Source organism: Oncorhynchus tshawytscha, linkage group LG07 (assembly GCF_018296145.1).
Source record: "Oncorhynchus tshawytscha isolate Ot180627B linkage group LG07, Otsh_v2.0, whole genome shotgun sequence".
Taxonomy (NCBI): Eukaryota; Metazoa; Chordata; class Actinopteri; order Salmoniformes; family Salmonidae; genus Oncorhynchus; species Oncorhynchus tshawytscha.
Window position 1 is genome coordinate 51,246,712 of NC_056435.1, and position 18,734 is coordinate 51,265,445.

General features: G+C 43.1%; 1 protein-coding gene across 6 annotated transcripts in view; it reads right to left on the bottom strand.

Moving 5' to 3' along the window:
• Positions 1–256: 256 nt before the first annotated feature.
• The window catches only part of LOC112254787 (citron Rho-interacting kinase), a 47,247-nt gene continuing 28,769 nt past the window's right edge, over positions 257–18,734 (bottom strand). For 4 of the 6 annotated variants that reach the window (XM_024427640.2, XM_024427641.2, XM_024427637.2 and 1 more), the window contains 16 exons: positions 13,547–13,684; positions 12,249–12,429; positions 11,639–11,730; positions 11,353–11,457; positions 10,866–11,035; positions 10,452–10,496; positions 9,819–9,899; positions 9,472–9,607; positions 9,055–9,194; positions 8,615–8,816; positions 8,331–8,459; positions 8,048–8,128; positions 7,838–7,916; positions 7,570–7,740; positions 2,653–3,043; positions 257–2,298 (listed from right to left, as the gene is read on the bottom strand). In XM_024427640.2, the coding sequence (XP_024283408.1) occupies positions 2,275–2,298; positions 2,653–3,043; positions 7,570–7,740; positions 7,838–7,916; positions 8,048–8,128; positions 8,331–8,459; positions 8,615–8,816; positions 9,055–9,194; positions 9,472–9,607; positions 9,819–9,899; positions 10,452–10,496; positions 10,866–11,035; positions 11,353–11,457; positions 11,639–11,730; positions 12,249–12,429; positions 13,547–13,684 (2,165 nt within the window). In that variant the 3' untranslated portion in view covers positions 257–2,274. The remainder of the gene's footprint in view (positions 2,299–2,652; positions 3,044–7,569; positions 7,741–7,837; positions 7,917–8,047; positions 8,129–8,330; positions 8,460–8,614; positions 8,817–9,054; positions 9,195–9,471; positions 9,608–9,818; positions 9,900–10,451; positions 10,497–10,865; positions 11,036–11,352; positions 11,458–11,638; positions 11,731–12,248; positions 12,430–13,546; positions 13,685–18,734) is intronic. The other 2 variants (XM_024427638.2, XM_024427639.2) reach the window with 1 other exon arrangement.

Here is an 18,734-nt window from a genome sequence, read left to right on the forward strand (position 1 = left end):
GCTTCTAAAACCATTACATAATTTCCTGGAATTTTTCGAGCTGTTTAAAGGCACAGTCAACTTAGTGTATGTAAACTTCTGACCCACTGGAATTGTGATATAGTGAATTATAAGTGAAATAATCTGTCTGTAAACAATTGTTGGAAAAATTACTTGTGTCATGCACAAAGTAGATGTCCTAACCGACTTGCCAAAACTATAGTTTCTTAACAAGAAAGTGGTGAAGTGGTTGAAAAACAAGTTTTATTGACTCCGACCTAAGTGTATGTAAACTTCCGACTTCAAATGTAAGTTGATCGGAACTCCGATCTCCTCTTCTAAAAAACGGTAAAAGAAACATCAAAACAACAGGATACGACAGTAAATAAAGACATTGGTTATGTTTAATATTGTGTGACAAAATCTACAGGGAAAGCTAGTAAATCATTTGTAAGACATCAACATCATCATATCGAGAACAGGGCGACATGTTTCTCCTCTAAACAAAATCCGCAAAATGCACCGATCTCACGTTGGTATTCTGCCACTCGCAAAGTTTCCAAAAAGTGGAAAAGTAGAGGGATGGACTTAGGTAGCAGATGTTAAATTGCTAGGCACATATGAAATGAAGTCAATTTACAACCTTGTACACTCCCGCCCAGATGCTGAGTAAAAGATGCATATAGAGGATGTGAGCAAAATGTTTATTTCACATGTAGGCTAACCTGTTCTACAAGAATTTGCTACGTGACCTTTCACTGCTACACTGAATTTTGGTCGTCATGGTTGAATATAAATCATTTGTTTGTGTGTGTGTGGGGGGGCTGATGTTAAGCAAATATAAAGAATAAGTACATCAAAAGTAAGTTGATATATTAAAGTATAAAGAGTAGGCTTATGTGACTGAAAATACCATATGTTCTTGCTGCGTGAGGTGTTCAGCAGTAGGAAAATGTCACCCATAAAATGTCAATTTAATGCAAACTAAAACATGTATAAATATATATTTTTTTGTATCGCTCACATGCTCCAGCGTTGAATCGCCGTCATTGTTCACTGAAATGAATATGATGCTGAAGAGCATAGGATATTTCTTTTTCATTTAAGTACATCAATGCCTTTGACAAATCAGTAGAACTAAAAAAAAAAATCTTCATCAATCAATCATAAACAACAGTTTGGGGGGTATATACAAGAGGGTAAGGGAGATTGCGGTAAAAAATGAATATTGAAGTAGTATGTTGTAAGCTTAATGATCTCTCAAGCCGCATGTTTGCTTTTGCGTGTAGAAGTGCATTACACAAGATGGGTCCAAGGCAAAATGCTCACTTGATAAAGGACGTTTTAAAACAATAATATTCATTTGACATTTAAGAAGACACATACATGTAACAATCACTTTTCGCTTTAACAAAAATAGATGTGGCTTTTCCAGCCTTGAGGTTCCCTTTCAGTATCTATAAAAAGCATGGCTCTGTCTGAAATGGTACCCTACTCCCTATATAGAGTACTACAGATCCCTGTTGGTCCTGGTCAAAGTAGTGCAGTGTATAGGGAGTAGGGTGCCATTTTGGAAGAAACCTAAGTCTGCCTATTTACAGTGTCAATTAGCATTATGGTCATTTATAAAGGTCCTGTTGCAAGAGTCAGTTGGTGCTGGGGATTGTGGGTAGTGTGGTTTTAGTGTGTTTTAGTGTAGTCATCTAGCTCAGGGATGGACTAATCCTAGAAGGCTGCAGTGTGTGTGTCGACTTTATTCCAGATAAGCTCTAACAAACACCTAATTCCACTTGATCTAAATCGAAGACTTTGATTAGTTGATTATTTGAATGAGGCGTATTAGTGCTGAGCTGTAACAAAAGCCTGCACACAGTGTGTCCCTCTAGGACTGGAGATGCCCACCACTGATCTAGCTGATATGCACAGGGGAGAGAGAAAATCCAGGAGAACATTTAGTTGTGTTTCTAAACTCTGAGATTTATCTGTACATTTCCAGGATTTAATTGAGCAGATATTCCAAGCGTTTATCTCAGTGTTTGTGACAAATGTTGTTTAAGGTGTTTTGGTCCTTGCAGACGTCAAATGTTGGATATAAAAAATGATTTGTTACTGTATATCAACATTGCATTAACCATTATTTATTCTAGTAAAATCCCATAGTTCTGACATTCAACATTGACAGTGGGTCTTCAACGCTTTAGCTGCTTTTCCTATTGGACTCTCTGGGTGATGTAATACTCTGACCAACCTCCTATTCCCTAACCCGGGTAAGGGGGATGTCACTCTTCTCTCTCCTCAAACAGATGATTGATCCCACACCTGTACAGGAACATCAGAGACAGATCTGGTCAGGTGTTATGGCATTAACACAGAAGTTAGAGGAATTTACATGACTTGGTATCATTAAGGCTTGATCAAAGACGATTCATCACTGAAATAGGAAAGTCTTATAGAAAAATACATTTTCAAGTAATTCAGCATATCCAAAGAATCTATCAAAATTATGCCATACTGAAGAAGACAGAGCTCTGGTCCAAAGTAGTGCACTAAATAGGGAAAAGGGTTCACAAGTCACCCAATACCACTCATGTTATGTCCTGTAAATCAGGCAAGGGAAATCATTGAATAGGGTATTGGGGCTATTTGGGAAGCATACATAGTCTACTCTCTAACCTTGTTGACTGTGGTGAGGGGCGTGCGTCCGGAGCTGGTGTGGAGTCTCTGGCGAACTCCATGCTGCTGCTCCTCGAACCCCCGTCCCGGCGACCTCTCCCTCCTCACATCCCGGTCCATCAACCTCCCTGGGGAGCGACCGAGGCGTAGATCCCCCCCCAAGGCTCTCCCTGGAGACCTGGCCAGACGCGGGTCCATCATCATCCTGCCACTGGGAGACTTTTCCCTCTCCACCGAGTGTGGCCGGCGGCCGGGTGACTTGTCGCGGCGGAACTCGGTGCGTGCCTCGCGGTAGCGGTGTGGCGTGCCCGGGTCACCGTGCAATGCAGGGCTGGCCGCCAGGCGCTTGGTGATGTGCTCGTTGTAGGAGGGCGGCCCACGCTTGTTGGGGCTGTGGATGAAAAGGAGGTATTGGAGAGACCCATTGTGGAGATGGAAAGGGCAGAGCAGGGCGCCACAGGACAAAGATCACAGGGTAAACAGCATTGCATAGTATACTGCTGCCCTGATGTGAAGGGGAGTATCTGGATGAAGTTACTGAACAGAACCATGAAACAGCAACTAATGCATCCAGCTTAAAGAAGTGATCTTGGTCCAAAGTGGTGCATTAAATAAATATATTTATATTAAGCTGATGTCAATCATAACTATGGCTAGTGTAATACTCTCAATAGCTATGTAAAATGAAATCAAGACAGTGGCAAGCAATGGCTTTGGATGTCGAGAAAGCAATTCTCATTGAAATCACTGAAGATTATGCAAACAGCTAATGGGTTAGCCACTGTCACAGTAGGAGACAAAACATGAGCAAGTGTACAGGACAAAAATGAGATATGGTTGATTCTGTCACTGCACATTTGTATCCATCGATGGATTGGAGAGCCAAAGACATTTTGTCATATCGTCACCATGTTCGCTCCAGAAGTAAAATGTCCCATTTTATATTACACGGAGGATTATGGAATCAATGATATGACAACTCCAGCTGGTCATTTTCCTAGCGCTTTAACAAACATACATTTTTCTGTCCTAAATTGCACAGAAAGAGTACGATGTATGGATAATGGCTGAATGACGGTTGACAAATTACATTTTGGATGTCCTTCTGTCTTTTACTATAAATACATTAGAGTACAAACATATTTTTGGTGAAGATGAGAAAAATTGCAATGAACCCTATGCCACTCTTTAACCCTCTCTTCTGTTCTTTAAACATCTTGAAACCCACAAGGTCAAACTGTATGAGAGGGTGGTTAAAAAAAGCTAACTCTAAGCAAACTGTCACTACAATATTACATTAATGCAGCTGTTTGATTGGTAGATACAGGGAGTCTCAGAAAATACAAGTAGTAACCACCTTTTATTTACCATGATGTATTTTACTTATTAAATAGACAATGTCTAAGTAATGCCATGTTTAAGTAAAATGCACACTTCCTCCTGCAAAGAATAAACACCAGCATTAATCCAGGTCTCAGATATGCATGGTGTATCAGATGGAAGAATACCATTACCAGAAAGCTCACAAGTTATGTATGCCAACCTATGTCACCCATATGCAGACAGGTGCCACCTAGTTTGCCAGACTATGCCACGTGTCTGGCAACTTATGCTATGGAGCCATTTCAGCAGCAACAGAAATCGGGGGGGGACCACATGGGGAGTGTGGCGAAGTCAGGTAGGAGACCTGCGCCAACTTCCCGTGCTTACCGGAGAGCGAGAGGGACCCGGGCAGGCACCTTGTTATGCGGTGGAGCACACGGTGTCCCCGGTGCGTGTGCATAGCCTGGTGCGGTACATTCCAGCTCCTCTATCGGCCAGGCTAGAGTGGGCATCGAGCCAGGTGCCATGAAGCCGGCTCTACGCATCTGGTCTCCAGTGAGTCTCCTCGGGCCGGCGTACATGGCACCAGCCTTACGCATGGTGTCCCCGGTTCGCCAGCACAGCCCAGTGTGGGCTATTCCACCTCGCCGCATTGGCCTGGCTACGGGGAGCATTCAACCAGGTAAGGTTGGGCAGGCTCGGTGCTCAAGAGCTCCAGTGCGCCTGCACGATCTGGTCTATCCGGTGCCACCTCCACGCACCAGCTCTCCGGTGGCAGCCCCCCGCACCAGGCTGTCTCTCCGTCTTCTTCCTACAGGTGCTCCCGTCTGTCCTGAGCCGCCAGAGTCTCCCGTCTGTCCTGAGCCGCCAGACACTCCCGTCTGTCCTGAGCCGCCAGAGTCTCCCGTCTGTCCTGAGCCGCCAGAGTCTCCCGTCTGTCCTGAGCTGCCAGAGTCTCCCGTCTGTCCTGAGCCGCCAGAGTCTCCTTTTCCTGAAAAAAACAGTCTTTTTTTACCTTTAGTTGAACTAGGCAAGTCAGTTCCTGAGCTTCAGAGTATCTGTCCTTTTAAAAAAACTCTTTTACCTTTTTTGGGATAAAAAAATGTTCCCGTTTTAAACAAGATATTTTGTCATGAAAAGATGCTCGACTATGCATGTAATTGACAGCTTTGGAAATAAAACACTCTGACGTTTCCAAAACTGCAAAGATATTATCTGTGAGTGCCACAGAACTGATGCTACAGGCGAAACCAAGATGAAATTTCAAACAGGAAATGCCCAGATTCTGAAGGCGCTGTGTTCCAATGTCTCCTTATATGGCTGTGAATGTGCCAGGAATGAGCCTACACTTTCTGTCGTTTCCCCAAGGTGTCTGCAGCGTGACATATTTGTAGGCATATCAATGGAAGATTGACCAAAAGAGACTACATTTACCAGGTGCCCGCTTGGTGTCCTCCGTCAAAATTATTGCGCAATCTCCAGCTGCGTGCATTTTTCCATTTGGTTCAGAGGAGAAACCAAACTGCCACGAATGATTCATCATCGAATAGATATGTGAAAAACACAATGAGGATTGATTCTAAACAACGTTTGCCATGTTTCTGTCGATATTATGGAGTTAATTTGGAAAAAAGTTCGGCGTTGTAATGACTGAATTTTCGGGGTTTTTTGTTAGCCAAACGTGTTGAACAAAACGGAGCGATTTCTCCTACACAAATAATATTTTTGGAAAAACTGAACATTTGCTATCTAACTGAGAGTCTCCTCATTGAAAACATCCAAAGTTCTTCAAAGGTAAATGATTTTATTTGAATGCTTTTCTTGTTTTTGTGAAAATGTTGCCTGCTGAATGTTAGGCTTAATGCTATGCTAGCTATCAATACTCTTACACAAATGCTTGTGTAGCTATGGTTGAAAAGCATATTTTGAAAATCTGAGATGACAGTGTTGTTAACAAAAGGCTAAGCTTGTGAGCCAATATATTTATTTCATTTCATTTGCGATTTTCATGAATAGTTAACGTTGCGTTATGGTAATGAGCTTGAGGCTATGATTACGCTCCCGGATACGGGATTGCTCGACGCAAGAAGTTAAGAACAAATTCTTATTTTCAATGATGGCCTAGGAACAGTGGGTTAACTGCCTGTTCATGGGCAGAACGACAGATTTGTACCTTGTCAGCTCGGGGATTTGAACTTGCAACCTTCCGGTTACTAGTCCAACGCTCTAACCACTAGGCTACCCTGCCGTCCTGAGCCGCCAGAGTCTCCCAGTCTGTCCAGAGCCGCCAGAGCCGCCAGTCTGTCCTGAGCCGCCAGAGCCGCCAGCCAGGAGCCGCCAGAGCCACCAGCCAGCCAGAGCCGTCAGCCAGGAGCCGCCAGGGCCGTCAGTCAGCCAGGAGCCGCCAGGGCCGTCAGTCAGCCAGGCGATGCCAGAATCGCCCTTCACTCCGGTGTCGCCGGAGTCTCCCGCCTGTCCGGCGCTGCCGGAGTCTCCCGCTGCTGGAGTCTCCCGCCTGTCCGGCGCTGCCGGAATCTCCCATCCATTCGGGACCCGTGGCAAGGGCCCCCAGTCCGAGGTCGGTGGCAAGGGTCGCTGCTCATAAGAGGCCACGGGAGCGGTTGAGGAGGCGGACAAAAACTATGGTGAAGTGAGCTCCACGTCCCGCGCCAGAGCCGCCACCGCGGACAGACGCCCACCCAGACCCTCCCCTATAGGTTCAGGTTTTGCGGCCGGAGTCCGCACCTTTGGGGGCGGTACTGTCACGTTCTGACCATAGTTCTGTTATTTTATTCTTTGTTTTAGTATGGTCAGGGCGTGAGTTGGGGTGGGCAGTCTGTTTGTTTTTCTATGTTGGTTTTTGTGTTCGGCCTAGTATGGTTCTCAAACAGAGGCAGGTGTCGTTAGTTGTTAGAATCATACTTAGGTAGCCTGGGTTTCACTTTTCGTTTGTGGGTGTTTGTTTCCGTGTGATTGTTTGGGCCACACGGTACTGTTTCGGTTTTGTAAATTCACGTCATCGTTTATTGTTTTGATTCAGTGTCCAGTGCTTTCTTTAATTAAAATCATCATGAACACTTACCACGCTGCGCTTTGCTCCTCCTCTCTTTCTCCCGAAGACATCCGTTACAAAAACAAACTATCAATCATGTATTGTCAGGTACAGATACTGTACCTCGTCAAGCAACTGCTTTCTATCCCTCTTGATCACTCAGTCTTCTCTCTTGTGTCTTCCCGACACTAACCTTATGTAGCAGGTGTAAAAGAAACATACCGGCGCGCAATGGATTTAGTAATTACCATGTTTTCTGAGCTAAACTATGTAGAATTTTGTCCTGTTGGAAACTACAACTCCTTAGTACATCGCATAGTTCGGGCTTGATCTGATTTTTCTCTAGAAATTAAGCAATGTGCGCATGGAGCTCACAGGAAAAAAACGAAGGAGATGGAATTCAAATAATTTAACAAAGGTCTGTCAATTGGTTGTTTAAAAAACAAAACATTTGTACCAACATTTCAGTTTATCGCTCAGCATTGGGGAGGAATGAGTGAGTGAAAGAGAGAAATAAATAAGAAAAAGTAAGAGCCATGTACCTGCGTCCAGAGCCATTCCTCTGCAGCTCCCCCTCCTGTCCCAGGTTCCCCTTACAGCAGATGACCCGGAGCTTGTTCTGGTAGGATGAAGCCAGGTAAATGGCCCCGGAGGAGATGGCTGGGCCCAGGTAGCGCGGGTTGGGGATGTCTAGGTGAGCGTACGAGTGGGCCCTGAACAAGACACAATATCCCCATTGAAAAATCTTACAATGTTATGCTAACTCATTCAGGGTTTCAGTAAACTAAAGGATCAGGGAGGTGGTATTACCCTAGAGCAGAGTGGCCCTGGACCTCAATCACATCCAACGAGTTGAAATAGGTCACAAACAGGTAGGGTTCTCTGTAGGCTGAAATGGAGAGGAGCACTGTGTTATAAGCATGTACGAGCCCTTATAATGTCTTATAACACTTTTCTAAATGGCAATGCTTCAATCCTTCCGAGATGATCCTTATAGTGGTAAAACATTATTTGACTTACCAAATGAGAGAGGCAAACAGCTCCATTGGATGTCCTCACTTCGACTCCTGCGGCCATGCTCGTCCACAAACACCCCAAACTCTGGACATTGAATCACCACAAGCAGAAATTAGCAATCATTCTTGCAGGTAAACTGTGTGGAAATTGGTAGTAGCACTTTCACTAATCATAATGACAGCAGAAACTCTCCCTCTCTCACAACCAGCCGCGCACACACACAAACACGCACACACACACACGGCCTATAGAATGTGTATGAATGTGAAAGAAACATCTGTCTGACCGTGGAAGCAGAGCAGGTACTCGTCTTTCTGCGGTGCCTGGGTGACCTGGATGATGGAGATGGGGAAACTGTGGGAGGAGGCTGCAAAGATGGCCGAGGCCAACGTCACATCATTCTTATCCAGGAACTCTGCAAGAGAGAGGTCCCCATACCAATCAATCAACCAACGATACAAAAATGTATTTTTGGACAAGTCCAGGTAGTCCTTTCCTGTTTCAGTCCATTTAACCCGAGATAAGTGTCTACCATTAACTTGCATCCTGTGTGAGGAGTCATTGACCAACCTTCCAGCATGTACTGCTTCATCTCGATCTCGTAGAACTTGTTGGTGCCGATGATGATGCTGTAGCCTGTGAAGTGGATACAGCTGCAGGGCTCTGACGTCTCAATCTCCTTCTTGATACAGAACTTATTGAGGTTGTCGTTGTAGCGCAGTATGGTGATCTTGTTGGGCATGGCTGCACATATACACGTGCCATTCTCAATCTGCACAAGGGACAAAAGCAAAACAGTCAGACAACAATCACTCCAGAGATCAATCAGTTGTGTCTACAGTGTCAAGGAATTTAACAGACATCTTGATGCATTATCAAAAGGTGTGAATAATTTGCTATGCGCTATGACTATGACTAAGACTCATTATTTTAACAGAAAACAATGTTGCGTTCTATTTCGATAAGGTGAAAACAATCCATGAAGAGAAACGTAAATTGGTGGCTCACACCTTGCCAGAGGAGAAGAGGTGGCATCCCTTGACCGTCTCAAAGATGTATGGGCTGAGATCTGGCTGGGCCGGGAGGTGGGACTGAGACAGTGACTGCTTCACCTTCTTGATCTCCACCAGACACAGAGCCCGCTCCTCTCCTGGACCAGACATGGTATAGACATAATCAATCATTTATTTATAAAGCCCTTTTTGCATCAGCAGTTGTCACAAAGTACTTTTACAGTAAGCACAAACACCTACAGTACAAACTGCATACTCCCTCCCACACACAATAACAGATGGGATAATAAACAGATATTACACTGTATTAACATTCTCTATAATCGTGGTATTAATATACTGTAACTGTTTCGGTGAACTACGCTTGCATGCAACAGCAACCTTGCCTGGACACAGTTTGTCCCAAACACTAACCAGTAATTATGAGCAGCTTGTCGTGCTCCTTGAGGATCCGGATCTGGAAAACGGAGGCCAGGCCAGGGATGTGAGTCAGACTGTTCTTAATGACATTCAGGGCATACAGGCCCTCCTCAGAGCCCACCAACACTATCTATGGAGAGGGAGAGAGAAGGCCACACAGTTCGAATGGGGAAATAGCAACATAACCCATCGCATACATATTTTGCTGTTAAGAATTGAGCAAATAAAGCCATGTTTCTTTCACATTCTTGTGAGTGATCTATTTAGATCGCCAAGTATTATTCCATCCATGATAAAAGGTATACCTCAAGGCAGTAGCATGGTTTAGTTGCAGATCCTACCTGGTCGGTGAGGGGCAGGGTGCAGTTAATATCCAGCCGGTCGTCTCCCTCCAGCTTCAGCAGAGAATTCCCTAGAAGTTTCTGTCATCATATAGGAGAGGGAAAGCAACAGGTCAGCAGGTTATATGCACAATGGCTGTGACAAGAGGCAAGAGTGTGCCAGGACAGAGCAGGTGACAACACAGACATGACTGTTAGCTGCTGGATATGGACACTTGGGGGGAAAATAAAAAAATTAATCTAAATTAACAACAGACACTTGAAACAACTATAAAGACATAGCAATGGATGGTGAATCTATCAATCCCTAAACAATAGACGCGGCCAGTTGATCAATCGTTGGGCTGCATTGGTTGGGCGTAGAGTACATGACCTTTAACATGGAAGTGCATGCATGAAGCCAGGGGACAAAGCTGCTCAACATTGCCATCTCACATACAGGCGCTGCATGAGTGCTGCATGTGTGGGCATGTGGCTGCCTTTCAGGGCGTGAGAGTGTGTGTTTGCATTTACTGTATGCGTGATAGTGATGTGTAGTTTGTGTGCTTGGATATGTCTGTACATGTATACAGTAAGTGTGTGTCTGCATGCTCTGTTGGCCCAAGCATAAGGCAGGCTCATGCAGATCTTTACCTGGACCAATGGGGAGAGGTTCTTCTGTTTTTTAGGAACAGCTGTCTACAGTGTGGTCAACAACACCTCAGTATATTTACACATACAGTGTAAAATATGCGTAAAATATGTATTCATACATAAAAATCATTGACAACAAACAGATAGTAGAGGGACAACATGCAGACAAAAAGAGAGGGAAAGGGGTGGGAAGAGGAGAGAAAGAGACTATTGAGTGTGAATACACCTGACCCTACTCTCCAGCAAACACCAAGAAAGTCTTGCTCTTTCATGTTTGAGTGTGGTTCATTTATAAACTCTACTGCACTAGCAGGAGAACTCAGATGGAGACATTAAAAGTTACAACAATACTTCAAATATCAACTGACTAGAGATTGAAGATGGCTCTTGAGATATGCACAGACACACACTCACCGCGTCAGCCTCAACCTTGTCCTTGGAGCCCCTGCTGCCAGCTACAACTGACTCCAGGACAGCCACCCAGCGCTGCTTGTCTGGAAAGCTGGGAGCCATGAAGTATAGGGACTGGCCAGGCCAACAGGTGGTGTGAGGGTGAGACTCCAGCTTTAGGATGTATGGGATGTCTGCACAAAGAGTATCAACACAACAAGATGACAGATTGAAGAAACATGACTTGATCACACACCCACACCTGATTAAGCTACTTAAATGAGTAATATCTGGAGGAGACATCTATAACTTTTGTTCGGTTTAATGTCGGGACCATTAACTTTGTATGTTCCAGATGGCGGAATTTAGCAAAAAACAGAAGTTGAGACAGGTGGACCCGTACCAACACAACCTGTACCAGCACTTTGAGAATTTCTTCTAAAGCCCTTTTTAAACTAAACGTATTTTCTCCTTCCCTACTCCTCCTTAGACAGGTGCACTGTAACTGTACCTGACTTAGCCGTGTTGATGAGCTCCGAGGCTCCCACAGCTCCATGGATAGTCACCTCTCCGTCAGGGAGACACAGTTCAAACTCCTCCTCTGGCTTCAGAGAGTCTGGTAGATAACACACCAGGGTCATATTCATGAGAGAAAACCGCAGCAAAACTTTTTGCAATGCTAAACAAATAATTATCATTTCCTATTGGACAAGTCCCAGCAGACCATGGTCATGAAAACACTGCCAAATCAGTCTGTTGAATAAACACAAAAGGAGAGTCAAGTCAAGGAGCAGTACCTTCTCTGGGTTCAGAGTCATAGATGGACACCTTGGTCCCATCCAGCACCACATACTTCCTCTCCCAGCCTTGCTGGCCCCGCCTGGAGTTCCTGCAGACACACACACACTATGAACCAGAATATTCACAGGTGTTACATTTTCCCTGTGAAGCACCATACCCAGAGCTCATGCCCAAGGAGGAAGAGGAGGAGTAGGGAAGGAAAAACATGTTTAGTTTAAAAAGGGCTTTATAAGAAATTCTCAAAGTGCTCTACATAAAGCAAGGTAAGGCAGGTAAACAGAAGAATGTCCATAATAAAGTGGTTACTATTGTGACGTGGTAAGGTTGGACCCAGGTGCAGAGGAGACCAGACAAGGATTCAGTGGTTAAGGATAAACAGTACACTTGAAAAAAAAAAAAACACTAAGTCTCGCAAACTCACTCAGGAAACGAACGCACACGGTAAACAATTCTAGCTTTTGCAAAGAGAAACAGAAAATACATCTCTTTTGAGAGGGGAAATCATAATGAGTAATATAACACACCTGACTGTCATAATTGGCTCTAGGATGGTCTCTGTCGCCCTCTGCTGACAGGTGGAACCATGACAAATATAAGTACACAGACCTGGGTTGTTTCATCCAGCCCTCCAGGCGTACATGGCCAGCAGCCTCTTTGAGCTGCAGGGGAGGGGAGTTGGCCTTCTCCCGACACAACACCTCTGAAAAGTGGGTAGCATACTCCGCCGGCAGGCCGCACGTGGCAGGGAGGCAGGGCGAGCACTTGGGGTGGCACAGGGTGTGGCACTCTACAGTAGACCAGGAAGAGAAAGAAGAAAAGGCATTCATTCTGTAGGATTGATTTTAGAGTTATGGTGGCTGAAAACAAGTACTCTGAGAAGTTGTGTTGTCAATCCATTTTATCTTCATACCTGTATACAAGTGTCAGGTATAATTAAAACATTTTTTATAGAAAATAAGGACCACAAGCTAGAAAAGTTTGATTTCAAGAAAAAGTTGAAATACAGTATGGGCTCCAGACTAACATTTCCCCCTGGTGGCACTGGTTGGTGGCACCAGCCCATTATTTGGTCCCTCCACTTTTTTTGCGCAGCGTCACACAATATGATTTTAAAAAATATCATTTTAGAAAGTCATTCACTGTGCTTTATTACATTTTTTTTATAGACCACTGAGATTGTATTCAAGAAATAGGTTGTTTCATCATCTTTTCATGTTGTGATTCTAAATACTCAAATTTGGTTCCTAATCCAGTGATTGTCATCTTGGGTTGACAATTAGGCTTTTGTTATAATTTAGTGTTACCTTTTTGATTTTGTTCAATAGAGATGAATTTGCCTGCACAAATATCATAGGCTAATTTATTTGGGGCCAATTCATCACTCGAGTAAGTGGAAACTCAAAACACATCAATCGCTCAATCACTAACTCCAAATATAATACCCACTGTTAGTTGCCATGTATTAATCTAAAAGTAAATGTAATGTCCCAATTTTTTTTGCAGTTGTAGCCTCTGGCCCAATGAGATCTATGCAATCGCAATGGCCAATGCACATAATAATTTTGCGCGCTCTGTGTCTCAAAGCTATATCAAATATTTCAGTTGTAAAATAGTTGCTAATCAGCACAGAGTTAAAAAACTGAAATTATAGCAACAAAAAGCTGAGAACCTCTTCTCTCCAGCAATTGGATTTCAAAATGTTATACAATCAGAACACCTTTCTTTCTCCGGGAGCATTTTTGTTATCCCAAAGCAAAAGAGGTATCCGGGCAGGTAGACACAGTCTGGAGCCCTGGTAATGAACATAATGCAGTGGTCTGGGACATTGCTCATGAGTTCAACCGCAGTGCTACCACAACAGTGATGAGGAAGAAAGGCAGTGCAGTACAGTAGGACCTACTAACCTAGGCAGGTGGCGGCCTGCCGTCCAAAGTGCACGGTGTCCAAGCAGACAGCACACTTGGTGGCCCTCATGTTAAGTCCGAAGTTGAAACGATGGGGTATGTTGCTGTGCATCCTCTCCTTCACACGACGCCCATACTCTACAAGAAGATGGAGGGAGAAAAATAGAGTGAAAATTTGTGAAAACTAGAATGAATGAGTTTGCAGTGGTCTTGCACATACAGTAAATTCGGAAAGTATTCAGGCCCCTTGACTTTTTCCACATTTTGTTACGTTGCAGCCTTATTCTAAAATGGATTCAATAGTTTTTTCACCCTCATCAATCTAGACACAATACCCCATAATGACAAAGCAAAAACAGGTTTTCATCAAAAAAATGTTTTTCATCAAAAATCAAAAACTGAAATATCCCATAAGTATTCAGACCCTTTACTCAGTACTGTCTTCTTGGGTACGACACTACTGGCTTTGCACACCTGAACTTGTGAAGTTTCTCCCATTCTTCTCTGCAGATCCTCTCAAGCTCTGTCAGGTTGAATGGGGGGCATCGCTGCACAGCTATTTTCAGGTCTCTCCAGAGATGTTTGAATGGGCTCTGGCTGGGCCACTCAAGGACATTCAAAGACTTGTTCCAAAGCCACTCCTGTGTTGTCTTGGCTTTGTGCTTAGGGTCATTGTCCTGTTGGAAGGGGAACCTTCGCCCCAGTCGTAGGTCCTGAGCAGGTTTTCATCAAGGATCTCTCTGTACTTTGCTCTGTTCATCTTTCCCTCAATCTTGATTAGTCTCCCAGTCCCTGCTTCTGAAAAACATCCCCACAGCATGATGATGCCAGCACCATTCTTCTCCATATGGATGGTGCCAGGTTTCCTCCAGATGTGAAGCTTGGCATTCAGGCCGAAGACTTCAATCTTGGTTTCATCAGACGAGAGAATCTGGTTTCTCATGGTCTGAGAGTCCTTTAGGTGCCTTTTAGCAAAGTCCAAGCGGGTGGTCATGTGCCTTTTGTTGAGGAGTGGCTTCCGTCTGGCCACTCTACCATAAAGACCTGATTGGTGGAGTACTGCAGATATGGTTGTCCTTCTGGAAGGTTCTCCCATTTCCACAGAGGAACTCTGGAGCTCTGTCAGAGTGACGTGTTCTTGGTAACCTCCCTGACCAAGGAACTTCCACCCTGATTGCTCGGTTTGGTCGGGCAGCCAGCTCGAGGAAAAGAGTCTTGATGTTTCCAAACTTCTTCCATTTAAGAATGATGGAGGCCACTGTGTTCTTGGGGAACTTCAATGCTGCAGAAAGTTTTTGATACCCTTCCCAAGGACTGTGCCTCGACACAATCCTGTCTCGGAGTTCAACGGACAATTCCTTGGACCTCATGGCTTGGTTTTTGCTCTGACATGCACTGTCAACCATGCACATGTCCAATCAATTGCATTTACCAGAGGTGGACTCCAATCAAGTTGTAGAAACATCAAGGATGATCAATGGAAACAGGAAGCACCTGATTTGAATTTCGAGTCTCAAAGCAAAGGGTCTGAATACTCATGTAATTTAGGTATTTGTAATTTTTATATAGAAAATTGCTAACATTTCTAAAAACCTGTTTTCACTTTCACATTATGGGGTATTGGGAATGGTCCAAACACACCAAGACAGTAGTGAAGAGGGCACGACAAAGCCTATTCCCCCTCAGGAAACTAAAAAGATTTGGCATGGGTCCTGAGATCCTCAAAAGGTTCTACAGCTGCAACATCGAGAGCATCACTGCCTGGTATGGCAACTGCTTGGCCTCTGACCGTAAGGCAATACAGAGGGTAGTGCGTACGGCCCAGTATATCACTGGGGCTAAGCTGCCTGCCATCCAGGACCTCTACACCAGGCGATGTCAGAGGAAGGCCCTAAAAATTGTCAAAGACCCCAGCTACCCCAGTCATAGACTGTTCTCTCTACTACCGCATGGCAAGCAGTGCCGGAGTGCCAAGTCTAGGACAAAAAGGCTTCTCAACAGTTTTTACCCCCAAGCCATAAGACTCCTGAACAGGTAATCAAATGGCTACCTGGACTATTTGCATTGTGTGGCCCCCCAAACCCCATTTTTACACTGCTGCTACTCTCTGTTTATCATATATGCATAGTCACTTTAACTATACATTCATGTACATACTACCTCAATTAGGCTGACCAACCAGTGCTCCCGCACAGTGGCTAACTGCATTGTGTCCCGCCACCCACCACCTGACAACCCCTCTTTTACGCTACTGCTACTCTTTGTTCATCATATATGCATTGTCACTTTAACCATATCTACATGTACATACTACCTCAATCAGTCTGACTAACCGGTGTCTGTATGTAGCCTCGCTACTTTTATAGCCTCGCTACTGTATATAGCCTGTATTTTTTACTGTTGTTTTATTTCTTTACCTACCTATTGTTCACCTAATACCTTTTTTGCACTATTGGTTAGAGCCTGTAAGTAAGCATTTCACTGTAAGGTTGTATTCAGTGCACGTGACAAATACATTTTTATTTGATTGTGTGTAGATTAATGACATGTTTTCCTAATCTATTTTAGAATAAGTCTAACTTAACAAAATGTGGAAAAAGTCAAGGGGTCTGAATACTTTCCGAATGCACTTTATACCTTGCAAATTGTTCTTGTCACTTAAATGTTCCTGACATAAGCAGCAGTTTTTTGACAACAAGATTAAGCAAGTATACAAGGCATAGTATACCCCAAACATTCTCTGCACTTGCATGTTCTCTGTTCTAGTGACATAACAATGACTATGAGTTGGATCATGCAGATGGCAATGTGTGTATGTGTCACGTCCTGACCTTAGTTATTTTGTTATGTCTTTGTTTTAGTATGGTCAGGGCGTGAGTTGGGTGGGTTGTCTATGTTATTTTTTCTATAATTTGGGATTTCTGTGTTTGGCCTGGTATGGTTCTCAATCAGAGGCAGCTGTCAATCGTTGTTCCTGATTGAGAACCATACTTAGGTAGCCTGGTTTCACCTTTGAGTTGTGGGTGATTGTTTCCTGTTGTAATGTTTGTTTCACATTTCAGGACTGTTTCAGTTTTCATTTGTATCATTCACTTTGTTATTTTGTATTCTTTAGTGTTCAGTTTAATAAACTAAAATGGACCAACCTCACTGAGCTTGAGCTGTTTTGCAAGGAGGAATGGGAAAAGAATTTCAGTCTCTCGATGTGCAAAACTGATAGAGACATACCCCAAGCGACTTACAGCTGTAATCGCAGCAAAAGGTGGCGCTACAAAGTATTAACTTAAGGGGGGCTGAATAATTTTGCACGCCCAATTTTTCAGTTTTTGATTTGTTAAAAAAGTTTGAAATATCCAATAAATGTCGTTCCACTTCATGATTGTGTCCCACTTGTTGTTGATTCTTCACAAAAAAATACAGTTTTATATCTTTATGTTTGAAGCCTGAAATGTGGCAAAAGGTCGCAAAGTTCAAGGGGGCCGAATACTTTCGCAAGGCACTGTACATTTGCCAAGACCCACCCACATCTTGTTGACCAACTGATGGAGCATTTCCTCAGTGGATTCTGAATCATTCTCTATTTTTTGCCCACTGATACTCTAAACATTTGTTCCTTCAGCCAATAACCCTGACATCATCACATCATGGTTTCTTTTAGGAAACTTTGGCACCGGACAATGTGACTGGAAAGATTTCAATACACAGGACATTTGAGAAATGTACCGGACATTCATATATGCATCGGGTGCTTAACGAATTAGGGCGTACACCCAAGGTGCTCAAAATCACATTTAGATTCTCGAAATTCATTTTTACTAGAATATAAATAAGCCTGTAAAGTTTTAATAAAATAAAATAGAACAATGTTCTTATACCAACATGACAAGTTTTATTGAAAAGCAAAACATTGCCAATTGCATCTTCATCCCTGTTATAGATCAATAATAAATATATAAAAAATATACACTACCTTTCAAAAGTTTGGGGTCACTTAGAAATGTCCTTGATTTTGAAAGAAAAGCTAATTTTTTGTCCATTTAAATAACACCAAATTGATCAGAAATTCAGTATAGACATTGTTAATGTTGTAAATGACTATTGTAGCTGGAAACGGCTGATTTTTTATGGAATATTTACATAAGTGTACTATCAGCAACAATCACTCCTGTGTTCCAATGGTACGTTGTGTTAGCTAATCCAAGTTTATCAAGGCTAATTGATCATTAGAAAACCCTTTTGCAATTATGTTCGCACAGCTGAAAACTGTTGTTCTGATTAAAAAAGCAATAAACTGCCAAGAAGGCCAGCATCGTGTAGTTGCTTCTTCACTGTTGATGTTGAGACTGGTGCTTTGCAGGTACTATTTAATGAAGCTGCCAGTTGAGGCCTTGTGAGGCGTTTGTTTCTCAAACTAGAGGCTATAATCTACTTGTCCTCTTGCTCAGTTGTGCACCGGGGCCCCCCACTCCTCTTTCTATTCTGGTTAGTGCCCGTTTGTGCTGTCATGTGAAGGGAGTAGTACACAGCATTGTACGAGATCTTCAGTTTCTTGGCAATTTCTCATATGGAATAGCCTACATTTCTCAGAACAAGAATAGACTGATGAGTTTCAGAAGAAAGGTCTTTGTTTCTGGCCATTTTGAGCATATAATCGAACCCACAAATGCTGATGCTCCAGATACTTAACTAGTCTAAAGAAGGCCAGGACAACAGTTTTCAGCTGTGCTAACATAATTGAAAAAGGGTTTTATAATGATCAATTAGTCTTAAAATGATAAACCTGGATTAGCTAACACAACGTGCCATTGGAACACAGGACTGATGGTTGCTGATAATGGGCCTCTGTATAACAATGTAGATATTCCATTTGTTTTTTGTCTGCCGTTTCCAGCTACAATAGTCATTTACAACATTAACAATGTTTACACTGTATTTCTGATCAATTTGATGTTATTTTAATGGATAAAAATGTGCTTTTCTTTCAAAAACAAGGACATTTCTAAGTGACCCCAAACTTTTGAACGGTTGTGTATATAAAATGTAATAAATAAATAAATAATAAAACCCAAATTCAAAATATTATATTTATTTAATATAATTTGCGAACAACCCTATAGGCTATTTGTATGAAATTGTCATTAATAAATAAACAGCTTTTTTCAAATACAATCTAGGCCTCTTTAATTTA